General features: G+C 34.0%; 1 protein-coding gene across 2 annotated transcripts in view; it reads left to right on the top strand.

Moving 5' to 3' along the window:
* Positions 1-12,801, top strand: part of STK31 (serine/threonine kinase 31) — an 87,054-nt gene that overhangs the window by 20,037 nt on the left and 54,216 nt on the right. For both annotated transcript variants that reach the window (XM_036863955.1, XM_036863956.1), the window contains exons 8-10: positions 3,990-4,105; positions 5,512-5,671; positions 8,716-8,838. In XM_036863955.1, the coding sequence (XP_036719850.1) occupies positions 3,990-4,105; positions 5,512-5,671; positions 8,716-8,838 (399 nt within the window). The remainder of the gene's footprint in view (positions 1-3,989; positions 4,106-5,511; positions 5,672-8,715; positions 8,839-12,801) is intronic.

The raw sequence follows: 12,801 nt of genomic DNA, 5'->3' as shown, positions 1-12,801 counted from the left end.
TATTACATAGGCCTGGTTAAGTCATTGACCATTGGTGATTGAACTCAATCTCCAGCCCCTAGATTCATATGTGACATTCTTCAGGGAACTCTGACTCATAAATCCATAAATTGTGGGTTTTATCCATTATAACTATCCTTTAGCCAGGAACATCTTGCTAAGTGCATTTCAGAGATAAGGTCTCTTCCTCTTAGAAAACAGTCTGTTTTCTTTTTAGAGGTTTAGTTGACAAGGAGATCAGACTAGTCACCTGCCTTTTATTTTCTCTATGGGTGTCCTGGTTCCCTTCCATGAAGAGAGTAAATGGATTATAGGCCAACTGCTTTACCTGTTGGAGATATAAAGCCTTTCTTTCAACCCTGGAAAGTTCCTTGGTATCTCTTTCTGGCCTATCCTCTCTTCCTCCCACTCAGGGCAACCATTCTTCTGATTTATATATAACCACAGTTTCATTTTCCTGGTCCTGTACTTCATATAAATGTAATAATCCTCTGATAAGTATTCTATTATGTTTGGCTTCATTCACTTAAAGAATAATGTCTGTGAGATTTATTGAGGTTGTGTTTATCAGTAGTTTGTTCATTTTTATTGCAAAGTAGTGTTCCATTCTATCAATATACCCCAGTTTATTTACTCATTTTCCTATTCATGGGCATTTAGGTTGCTTTCAGTTTTTGGCCATTATAAATAAAGCCACTGTGAATATTCTTCTACAGGTCTTTTTGTGGGTATATGGATTCACGTATTTTGGATTATATTCTTTCCTCAGCCATGTCTAGTCTACTGATAAGCCCATCAAAAGCATTTTTCATTTCTGTCTACAGTGTTTTTGATTTCTGGCATTTTTTGTTTGTTTCTTTCTTAGAATTTCCATCTCTCTGCTTACATTGCCTGTATGTTCTTGCATGCTGTCTACTTTATCTGTTAGAGCCCTTAGCATATTTATCGTACCATGTTTGAAATTTCTGGTATGATAATCCCAGTATTCCTGCCAGATCTGAATTTGATGCTGATGTTTGCTTTGTCTCTTCCAACTGTGTTTTTGTCTTTTAACATGTCTTACAAATTTTTTTTTTTTTTGATAGCCAGGCATGATGTATTTGGTGAAAGGAACTGCTATAAATAGGAATTTAGTAAATGTGATGATTAGGTGTGGGGGAAGGAGAAGCGTTTTATAGTCTAAAAAGACTAAGAAGGTCTTTTAGTGAGCCTGTGCCTCTGGACTGTGAATTTCACACTTGCATCTAGATTTCTCCCCCACTCTCTTTAGAAAGGACAGGATGGCTAGAGTGGGCTGGATTTGGGTATTTCCCTTCCCCCAGGTTAATTAGGCTTGGATAAAATCCTAGCAGGTAGGCTCTGTTTAAATGGTTTCCCCTAAGGGCAGATCTTGTTAAGTACAGAATGTTCTAACATATTTCAAAATGGTTCCTTTTCCCCTCCTCCTGCTGGAAGCTTGAGGGGATTTACTGTGAGAACCTGCTGGAGATCCAGGAGGTAAAACTCACAAAAATGTGGGGGCATCCTGATGATGGGGTCCCCCTGGTGTTTTTAACTTTCAGTTGTTCATACTGAGCCTCTAGCAATACGTCAGTTACAGTTGCGGCTTCCCTACTCCAGACTTCTTCCCTGGGCGGTGGGGATTGCTGCTCCAGAAAGTTTTGAGTTTCCTTTATTAGCCTGTCTTGTCTTTCCAGTTGTGCCTTGTGACCTTACCTCTGTGACAAATCTAAGAAGAATTGTTGATTTTTCAGTTTGCTCAACTTTTTACTTGTTAGGATGGACTGGTGACTTTTCTTCTTACATGCTGAACTGGAAACTGGAAGTCCTTAACATTTTTCAAGAACTAATTTTTGCTTCTGTTGATTTTTTTTTCTTTATTGTTTGTCTCTATTCTACTTTATTGTTTTCTTTACTTATTGTTATTATTTCCTTCCTTCAGGTTGTTCTTCTAGCTTCTTTAGATGGAAATTTGTATCATTGTTTTATTTTTTATTCATATCATTGTTTTTAATCTTTTGTTCTTTTATAATGTTTAAAGATTTCCGTTTAAGCATCACTTTACTTGTAGTCCACAAATTTTGATTTTTTTTTATTATTTAATCAAACATTTAAAAACTTCCCATTATTATTATTTTTTTTAATCATGAGCTATTTAGAAGTGTGTTGCCTAATTTCCACATATTTGGAGATTTCCCCCCAATATATTTTTGTTACTGATATTTTATTTTCTTAGCATCAGAGAGCATACTCAGTATGGTTTCAGTCCTTTTAAATTTATTGATATTTGTTTTATTATCCAGCATATTGTTTGTCCTTGGAAATGTTCTTTATGCTTTTAAAAATTATGTGTATTCTACAGTTGTGTGGTGGAGTGTTTTATAAATGTTAGTTAGGTCTAATTGGTTGATAGTATTGTTTAAGATTTTTGTATCATGACTGATTTTCTGTTTACTTGTTTCTTCAGTTACAGAGAGAGGAGCGTTAAAATATCCAGATATTATTGTGGTTTTGTATATTTCTTCCTTTTGTTCGGTCAGGTTTTACTTTGTGGTTTTGAAGCTTTGTTATTAGGTGCATTCACATTTAGAATTGTTGTGTCTTCTTGATGAATTAATTCATTTGTCTTTATGAAATATCCCAGTTTATTGCTGGGAATGCTCCCTGTACTGAAGTCCACATTGCCTGATATTAATATAGCAATGTTTGCCTTGTATATAGTTTCCATCCTTCAATTTTTATCTGTCTCTTTATATCTAATAAGTGTTTCTAATAAGCAGCATATGGTTGAGTCTAAGCTGTTTTCATCCAGATTGATAATCTCACATCTTTTAATTGGAGTGTTTAGCTAATTTTCATTTAGTGTAATTATTAATGTGGTTGGGTTTAAGTTTGGCATCTTTTCTATTTGTTTTGTTTGTTGTTTGTCTTAAAAACCATACTAATGATTTGTCATCTGAGCTCCGGTTTTTTTTTTTTACAGGTGGATTAACAATAAGTTTAAGACAGTTGAGAAATAAACTGAGTTGACATTTCTTTTAGATTTAAATGATTCTTCAGAATTTTATAGTTCTCATCCACATGTATTTCATTAGCAATTTGTACTAAAAATTTGCTTTTATGGAGTCTTTGTAAAGCATTAAACACATTTTCAAAGATTCAACAACTTTTTATTTTCCCACTTCTGTTTCTTAGATTTATGTAATTTTTGGAGTAATTATCATAGCAATTACAGTAGATATAAACAGATTTAAGAACAAACATAACTGCTTCTTCATGGTCATCCTCCTCAGCAAATGGGAGCAGAAGGGCATGAGCATTCCCAAATGTAACTTACTATTAATCAGCATTCAGTATTGGCTCTCTTTTTATTTAACTGAAGCATTGGAGAGAATGTGAACACCAGAGAGCATGTTGTTTAAATACTGAGTAAAAGTTCTGTGTTTAACTATGTAATACCTGGTTTGTAGTATAATTGGAATAAAATTGCTAAGTCTTTATCCATATTACTGCACTATACATTATTTTGAATAATTATATTAGACATATTGTTAAGGTACCACTCAGAATCAAGGAGTTTAACCTAGCTTGGGTCAAGGAAATGATGTTTTTGATTCTTTTATAATGCAGAATGACATCAGACTTCATCAGAAAACAAATTGTCATTGATTATCATTTGGTTTTTAAGGGGATCCTTTATTTTTCTTTTTAAAATCTAAGTATTAAGACATATAATATGTGAAATTTTGTTTTTATTTGGTTTCTTATTAGGATGCAATATAAGAGTGTCTCATCTGTGTGAAGGCAGAAGACTGGAATAGTTTATCTTTTTCAGATCCTAGCTAGCAGGGAAATCAGTGTTTGTTGTCCTGTCGCCTAACAGTTTTTAGCCTTTAAAATTTTAATTACACCTAAAAATCATTTAAATAACAGTAGAAATACAGTTTCCTATTTCGGTCTAACTAAGATGTATTTGTTCTTTGCTTCAGCAAGAGAAAGCAACTACCATGGATTTGACTAAACATTTAGAAAGTACTCTGAAGACTTGTGTAGGTACCAGAATGAAAAATCTGGCAGCTAAGGTTGAAATATTGAAAGAAATTAGGTAGGTAAAAGCATATTTTTAAGAAGGATAGTTTAAAACAAATGCTAATTAGTTGGTGCTTTGTTTTGTATGCCTGCCATTTTTGCTTTGTAACTTAATCTTTGTATGTTTATTACTTTAAAGAAGGAAACTAAAAATAGTTACTCCTGAGACAAATTTTATATTGTTTTTGTTAGTGTTCTGTTGTCACTATGTGGCATGATAGTGTCCTAAAGTCATCTATGAGAATGAAATTAAAAAGTCAACACAACTTCTAAGTGGTAGTTTGATGAGAAACTACTATGTCCTCTTGTTTTGCTTGGGGTTATTTTCAGTCCTATACTGAAACTATAGATTTCAGTAATCTAAATTAATTATACTCCGTCTAAAGAAAGAAGAAAGTAGTCTTCATGGAGTTAGAAGAAAAGTGATCTTCATGGAGTCAGAAGAAATTGGTTAGCAAGTTTTGTACAGGGTTTATTCAGCATATCTCAGACTCTATATATGAATTATGTAGGTACTTTACTTTATAGAGGATTGCTTTATTATTGGTTAGGGATAATTTTTCACCCTTTTCTGGAATGTGGAAAAAATAGTTCTCAAAACAACCTAGTTCTCTTTTTGTGCTATACATACAACTTAAACCAGTAATTCATTTTCTCATGTACTTTGAAACACTAAGAAGATGTTGCCCTGAATTAATCCTGCACATTCATCTTTTGTCCAGTGGGAATTTATATTCTCCAGTATAAATCCATCAATCGGTATCTGGTTTATAAGTTTCTAAATAGTTTGAGTAAATTAAGTCTCTCTAGAGCTTAATCAACTTTTAATGCACAACCAAAAATTCAAGTGACTACACTTGCAAAGCTGTGAGATTGACTTTGGACCAAAACAGTTCAAAATATTTTAACCCATATTTGAGGAAATAATGTGCTGTTAGAATGGTGGCAGTCTAACTGGAAGCTAGAAAAAAGAAAATGATGGGCCTTGTTGGTTTTGCTATTTGGTCTTTCTCATTGCTTTTTTTTTTGGCTATTTTAAAAAACTCTGCAAATGCTAGTCTGCTTATTAAGGTACAAGGACTATGTGCCTGTCATCTTGGTAAGCAAGATTGGCTTAAGTATAAAATTTTACAGAATTATTTATAAATCTAATTTAATATCATTTAAAATCTGCAGACTTTTGAAGTTGTCTTCTTATATAAAGCTTTTTGGAAAAGATATTTAAGTTTTTTTCTCAATCAATTATGTTTTTAATTAAAAGTTTGTATCAAAGTTATTTATGATTTTATATGATTTTAAAAAGTACCTCTTCATAGCCAGTGTTGTAAATAGTAACTTTAGACCATTCGTATTTAAGTGTAATTTTTTTTCTCACAACACCTTTAAAATTTCTTGATCTTTTCCTTTTTGCTGTTTTAATAGATGTGTCAATGTCAATGTTCATTTTGGAAATGACCTTTCAGATGCTATACAAGTATTGTATGAAGACTGCTTTACTATCCCAGCTTCTTTGAATGAATTAGAGATAATTTGGGCAGAATACTGTCTGGCTCAGGAGAAGATTCAAACTTGTCAGAATGTGGTGGGTTAAGAATTTTTCTCTATGATGATTTTTATCTGTTGAACATAAGGAGATAATGTCTTTCAAGAAAGCAGAAGGACTGCAGATATTGTAATGATACTTTATGTGAAATCTTTAACTTTTACAGTATCTTCATATTAATAATTTGATTTCTTTTGTTGCCTTGTAAGAAAGGTAGGATAGATAAGTAGTGATTGTGGAAAAAGGGTTAATTAACAAAATCTTTCCCCCTTTTGCATGAGAATTTACCTCTCTCTGTTCCCTTGGTAATTTGATGAAATGATATTTCAGTCATGTTACTGGCAACATTGTTTAGGTAAAAATAAAACCCCTGATTGGTAAATTGTATCTGGACTGGGAGGAACTGTAAACTACAAATACTTGCAACTGGGCATACCCCTTGAGGGACCCTGGCAGCTATACCTATAAGAGATGGTGGCTTTTGAGGGACATGAGGCTTGTAAGCCAGAGTGGCTCCCACAACTGCTAATGTGGATCTTTTTTTAAAATTTTTTATTTATTTATTTATTTATTTATTTATTTTTGGCTGTGTTGGGTCTTCGTTTCTGTGCGAGGGCTTTCTCCAGTTGCGGCAAGCGGGGGCCACTCTTCATCGCGGTGCGCAGGCCTCTCACCGTCGCGGCCTCTCCCGTTGTGGAGCACAGGCTCCAGACGCGCAGGCTCAGTAGTTGTGGCTCACGGGCCTAGTTGCTCTGCGGCATGTGGGATCTTCCTGGATTGGTGCACAAACCCGTGTCCCCTGCATTGGCAGGCAGATTCCTAACCACTGCGCCACCAGGGAAGCCCGTTAATGTGGATCTTGTCTTCTGGTCTGAGTGGCGTGTTTTATGCTGCATTATAGGACTCTGCCTTACTGTTAAATGCTATCTAAGCCATCCATATGTGGGTAGGGGAGGGATATGATGAATGGAATATTTCATGTGACTTCTTCATTAGTGTAGGTAAAAATATATTTATTTCCTCTTGGAAGTTTTTTAGTTTATTATATTGAGCTGAATGGAACTCCTTGTTTTTCATATAAAGATATTTGGTACAACAATCATAGCTTTCCATAGTACCTATGAGCCCTAAACTTGTGTTTGGAGTTGTCGTATCTTAAGTATCGGTGGTTTCTGCCTCTGGGGATTGTACCCTGAAAGTCTTATTCCCTATTCATTCTAGGTTGGCCAGTTGGCAGCCTAACTGGCTCTGAATGAGAAAAGTAAACAGAATAACTAGGCCTTTGAAAATGCCAGGAATGTTTAATTTGGATAAGGGATTCGATTTGGGTTATTTTACGTATTAGACCTTTACTGGTCACTTCTGATTATGGAAGGAAAAAAAGTGACAGAAGTAATAATTTTTGAATCTGTATGAATCACAGGCAGTGTTATAGATACTTTATAAACTTTTTCGTACACAAACTTTTAAAAATGGGCACTTTTGCTCCTCAGGAAACTGAGGCCCACAGGGTTTAAGGAAATTGTTCAAGATTACGTAGTTCTAAATGTTAATATGGAATTTGAACCCAGGTATGTCTGATTGCAAAGTGTATTCTAGTTCCATTTAAACCATACTGCCAGTATTAAAATACTTCATCGTGTATTTTCATGTAGTAAGATGAAAAGATGAAAAAGGACTGCTTTTTAATTTTTGTTTTGTTTTGTTTTTGAGCATAAGAAAGTGATTTATCACAGGGAGGGAAAGGGCTTAGTATATACATAGGACTTGGTATTCTAGTAGAACAAATGTGATTTTTTTTTTTGAAGCAATTTATTTCCACTACTGCTGATGTTTCAGGACTTACTTTTAGGCTTTATTGCCCTAAAGTTCATTTGACAGACTGAAGAGTAGATTATTGGATAAATAGAGAGTCATAATTGTCCCTCAGATAAAGTTGTAATTTTATTTCCCTTCTTGTACTTAATTTGGGTCTTAGTATTGTTATTTTCATTTATATATTTCGCACAGTTCCTTAACTTGATTGCCATGTACTTTTTTTTTTTTTTAATAAATTTACTTATTTATTTATTTTTGGCTGCGTTGGGTCTTCATTGCTGCTAGTGGGCTTTCTCTAGTTGCGGTGAGCAGGGGCTACTCTTTGTTGCCGTGTGCAGGCTTCTCATTACGGTGGTTTCTCTTGTTGCGGAGCATGGGCTCTAGGCCCATGGGCTTCAGTAGTTGTTGCACGTGGGCTCAGTAGTTGTGGCACATGGGCTTAGTTGCTCCGCGGCATGTGGGACCTTCCTAGACCAGGGATCGAACCTGTGTCCCCTGCATTGGCAGGCGGATTCTTAACCACTGTGCCACCAAGGAAGCCTGCCAGGTGTATTTTTGATGAAAGAGATTCTTTTCTTCTGTCTTTATAATTAGTTATATAATGGTCTGGTTGAGCTTACACAAAAAACAGTATTCTAACATTCAGGCTTTTAAGTGTATGTGCCAGACACTGTTACAGGTAGTAGACACATGCATTTGTTTAAGACGTGGTCCTATCCCTCTATCTACCTTGGGTATTAGCCGGATATATAAATAGATAGTTTTAATATAGTTTGGTAAGTACTATAACAGAGGTAATGCACAGCATTCTTGGATATCTCTCATATCTATTTCCAAACATAGCCTTTTGGGTGAATTGGAGGTTTTATCATGGTGGAGTTTAACTGAATCTTGAAAGATAAGTAGATGAAGGAATTGAGGGTGGGCTGAGAGTAGGAAGGAGACAGTGTGTAATTAGCCATAGACACTTGTATAATTTTCTTAAGAAAAGCAAAAATTTTATTGTTGCAGAAATAATGGGAAAAGATGAAGATTAACAGAGCAGAATTGTTGAACGTAAATCTTATTTCTAATTAAGGGAGAGAAAACTCTTTGTCAGTTTGGTGATCTAAGGAGACAGGTGTTTGTCTGAAATGTTACTATGTTTGGAGAACGTAATGTTAAATTTTACTAACTTTAAGAGATCAGTTTTTTTCATAGAGGTCAGTGTGTAAAAAAAACACCTGATATATTAATGATGGTTATTCTTTTTTTCCTTCCTCCAGAATGAAGGGAATATTTTGATAGCCAAAAGAAATGAAGTACAACAGAAGTTGTACATGGCAGTAGAAGTTTTTATTCTGGAAGTTGATGAGTTACCTCTTAATAAACGCTTGAAAACATTACAGGTTGGAATTTTAAAAGATATAAAATATACATTAAAATATGTTTATCATTTGAGAGGTGAAATTAGCATTTACCTTTAGACTTCAGATAGTACTGATGGCTGCAAAAGTTTTTCTTTGATAAATCCTAGTTTCTTTTTAATGGTGTTAAAATTTTATATTGATATATTTAATGTGTTTATGTATATGTATTTATCCTGCAAACAAGGTAAAATGATCAGGCATGTCAGGCTTGCTAGAGCAGCATTCTTTGGGAAAACTCACAGAGACAGGAGCAGTAGCAGGCAGGTGAGTCCCTGTTACCCACTGCATTCTAGCAGAAAAGCTAGTAAAGCCATATGTTAGAGTTAGGGAGAGGGATCCTGATCCTTGAGTTATAGGGTTTTTAAGATCTGTGATAGGGGATGGAGTACAGTAGCTGTATGATGTTGTGGAACCTTGTCTTTAGTCCTATCCTGTCAGCTCAGAAATGAGTAATTTGGAGTGAATGAGTGTGACAATGTCATTCCACCTATTAAGTCTTTCTACTTATTCAGATCTTTTATTATGTTTTTTAATGATGTTTAAAATTTTTCTCCATAGAGCCTCATGCATTTTCTTCATTTAACTCCAAGACATTTATACTTTTGATTGCTTTTGTGAATGTTATCTTATTTTCCATTTCCTAGTTATTTTTGATGGTGTAGAGGGATACTATTGATTTTTATATATTGATGTCTCTCTGGCAACTCTGCTGAACTCTCTTTTAGTTTTTGTCAGTTGATACTCTGAGCTTTCTGTGTGGTCATATCATTTGAACACAATAACCCTCTTCTACTCCTTCTACCTTTTATGTATCTTAGAATTTTTACTGTTTTTGTCAGTATCTTTAATACCAAGTTGAATAATAGCTGTCTTGTTTTATACTGTAGGGAATAAGCTTGCTGGAGAATTGGAGAAAAGGATATTCAGGGACATCTGGGCACTGTCTCTTTTTGTCCACCTAGATGAAGGTGTAGTTTTCATATTACTGTGTATGGTTCAGGAGCCATTGGAGCCCTGGTTTGAAACATTTTCTTAAATGGAATTGCATAAATAGTATAGGTTATTCCAGAATGGTGAAGTGAGCTTTTCATATAAAAGGATAGTGATGAAAGAATTCACCTGTCTGCATTGCAGCTTCTACTTTACCCTGTAAAGGTTTATTTCTTCTCATTAACTGTTAGAAAACAGAGGTAAAGGATCAGCAAACAAGGTCATTTTTAAAGCTCTTTTCTTTTTAAAGTTTAATCTTAAAAGAAGTTTTGCCAAATCTGGTTTGTCTCTCTTTCTACTATTCCCCTCGGTCACCAGTTTATTCTTTTTTTTAAATTTTTCCTGGAGTATAGTTGATTTACAATGTTGTGTTAGTTTCAGGTGTACAGCAAAGTGAATAAGTTGCATATATACATTCTCTTTTAGATTCTTTTCCCATGTAGGCCATTGCAGAGTATTGAGTAGAGTTACCTGTGCCGTACAGTAGGTTCTTATGAGTTATCTATCTTATATATAATAGTGTGTATATGTCCCCCTACCCAGAATCATATTTTTCTACATCTGTAACTCTGTTTCTGTTTTGTAGATAAGTTCATTTGTACCCTTTTTTTAGATTCCACATATAAGCGATATCATATGATATTTGTCTTTCTCTGTCTGACTTCACTCAGTATGACAATCTCTAGGTCCATCCATGTTGCTGCAGGTGGCATTATTTCATTCTTTTTTATGGCTGAGTAATATTCCACTGTATACATGTACCACATCTTCTTTATCCATTCCTCTGTTGATGGACGTTTAGGTTGCTTCCATGTCCTGGCTATTGTAAACAGTGCTACAGTGAACATTACGGTGCATGTATCTTTTTGAATTATGGTTTTCTCCAGAGCTACATGTAAGTGAATGAAATTAGAACACTCCCTAACACCATACACAAAAATAAACTCAAAATGGATTGAAGACCTAAATGTAAGGCTGGATACTATAAACCTCTTAGAGGAAAACATAGGCAGAACACTTTCTGACATAAATCACAGCAAGATCTTTTTCAATCCACCTCCTAGAGTAATGAAAATAAAAACAAAAATAAACAAATGAGCCCTAACTAAATGTAAAAGCTTTTGCACAGCAAAGGAAACCATAAACAAAATGAAAAGACAACTTACAGAATGGGAGAAAATATTTGCAAATAAAGCAACTGACAAGGGATTAATCTCCAAAATATACAAACGGCTCACGCAGCTCAGTATCAATAAAACAAACAACCCAGTCAAAACACGGGCGGAAGATCTAAATAGACCTTTCTCCAAAGAAGACGTACAGATGGCTAAAAAGCACATGAAAAGATTCTCAACATCACTAATTATTAGAGAAATACAGATCAAAACTACAATGAGATATCACCTCACACTGGTCAGAATGGCCATCATCAAAAAGTCTACAAATAATACATGCTGCAGAGGGTGTGGAGAAAAGGGAACCCACTTGCTCTGTTGGTGGGAATGTAAATTGGTACAGCCACTATGGAGAACAGTATGGAGGTTCCTTATAAAACTAAAAATAGAGTTACCATGTGATCCAGCAATCCCACTCCTGGGCACCAGATTATTCTTTAAGCTTCTCTTTAGTTTGCTGAAAAATAGTTTGATTTTTATTTATATTCTTCAAGTAAATACTTAAGAAATATAACTTATACTTTGATAATGAGGGTCAAAGAAGTGAAATGTCATGATTTTGATTTCCTCAGCATTTATTGAGATTTTTTTTGTGGCCTACAATACACGGTTAATTTTTCATGACTGTTCCTTTTAAGTTCAAAAAGAAAGTATATTCTAGGTTTTCTTTGTGTGCAGTTTCTGACCTATAGCTATTATTTTAAGCTTTAATCTTCTGTATCTTTGCTTAGTTTTTTTATCTGATCAGTTTATCAGTTTGGGGATATTTTTGTTATATATTCTAGTTAATATATTGTTATATATTCTGGTTCTTTAAATTGTTCAAAATATTTCATTGCTGTATTGTTGAGTGTTAATGAATTTGTGATTGTTATGTATTTTAAACTGTTATGGAACATTATTTTTCCCTTAAGGTGTTTTGGGATAAAATTTTATTTTTGTTTTCATTTAAAATTCTTATCCCACCTGTCTTTCTGGTTAATATTTGCTTTATATATATTTTCTTTTTTTCTTCCCTTTATTTTAAATGTCTCTCTTAGACAACAGACTAACAGATCATTTTTAAAAAGAGTCCAGTGTGTAAATCTGCCTTTTGATGGGTAGCTTGATTTATATATTTATAATTACTGTTTTATTAGAACTTTTTTCTGTGATTATTTTTGTGTTTCTGTTTATCATGGTTTCTTTTTTTTCTCCCTTTTTTTTTCACCTTCTACCCCTGATATCTTAGAACATTTTCACTTGCGTCTGGTGTGTCTTTTTGTCTGTCTGTATCTCCCTCCCATGAATCTAACAACCACAATTGTTGTCTAGGATTTGACTCACAGATTGTTACAGATATTGTATATGATATCTCAAGTAACAGACTTTAGAGTTATTTTCCCACTCTTATTTATTTTGTAAATTATTGGATATCTTTTGGTTTACTCTGTATTGGAATACTTTCTTTGAGAGTACTTTCAAGGAGGGCTTTGAGTGGTTGACTTTGTGAGGTAGTAAATGTCTCAGGATATTGTATTTAAACAATTTAAATATTTAAACAATTGCTTACATTTAAGCTCTTTAAACAATTGTTTAGTGAGCTACAAAATATTAGGTCCATTTTCTCTTCAGACCTTTGACAATAATAATCCATTGTTTTCTTATTTCAGTAGTTGTTGATATGAGTCTGATTTTTGTTCTTCTGTTACCTTTTTTCCTCCTGGAGCTTGAACATTTTCTCTTGACTTATTTCCTAAATTGCACTGAAACATATATAAGTTTAGATTTAATCTGA

The sequence above is a fragment of the Balaenoptera musculus genome, chromosome 9, assembly GCF_009873245.2.
Source record: "Balaenoptera musculus isolate JJ_BM4_2016_0621 chromosome 9, mBalMus1.pri.v3, whole genome shotgun sequence".
NCBI lineage: Eukaryota > Metazoa > Chordata > Mammalia > Artiodactyla > Balaenopteridae > Balaenoptera > Balaenoptera musculus.
The sequence above is the reverse complement of the archived record's forward strand: the minus strand, read 5'-3'. Positions and strand labels throughout refer to the sequence as shown.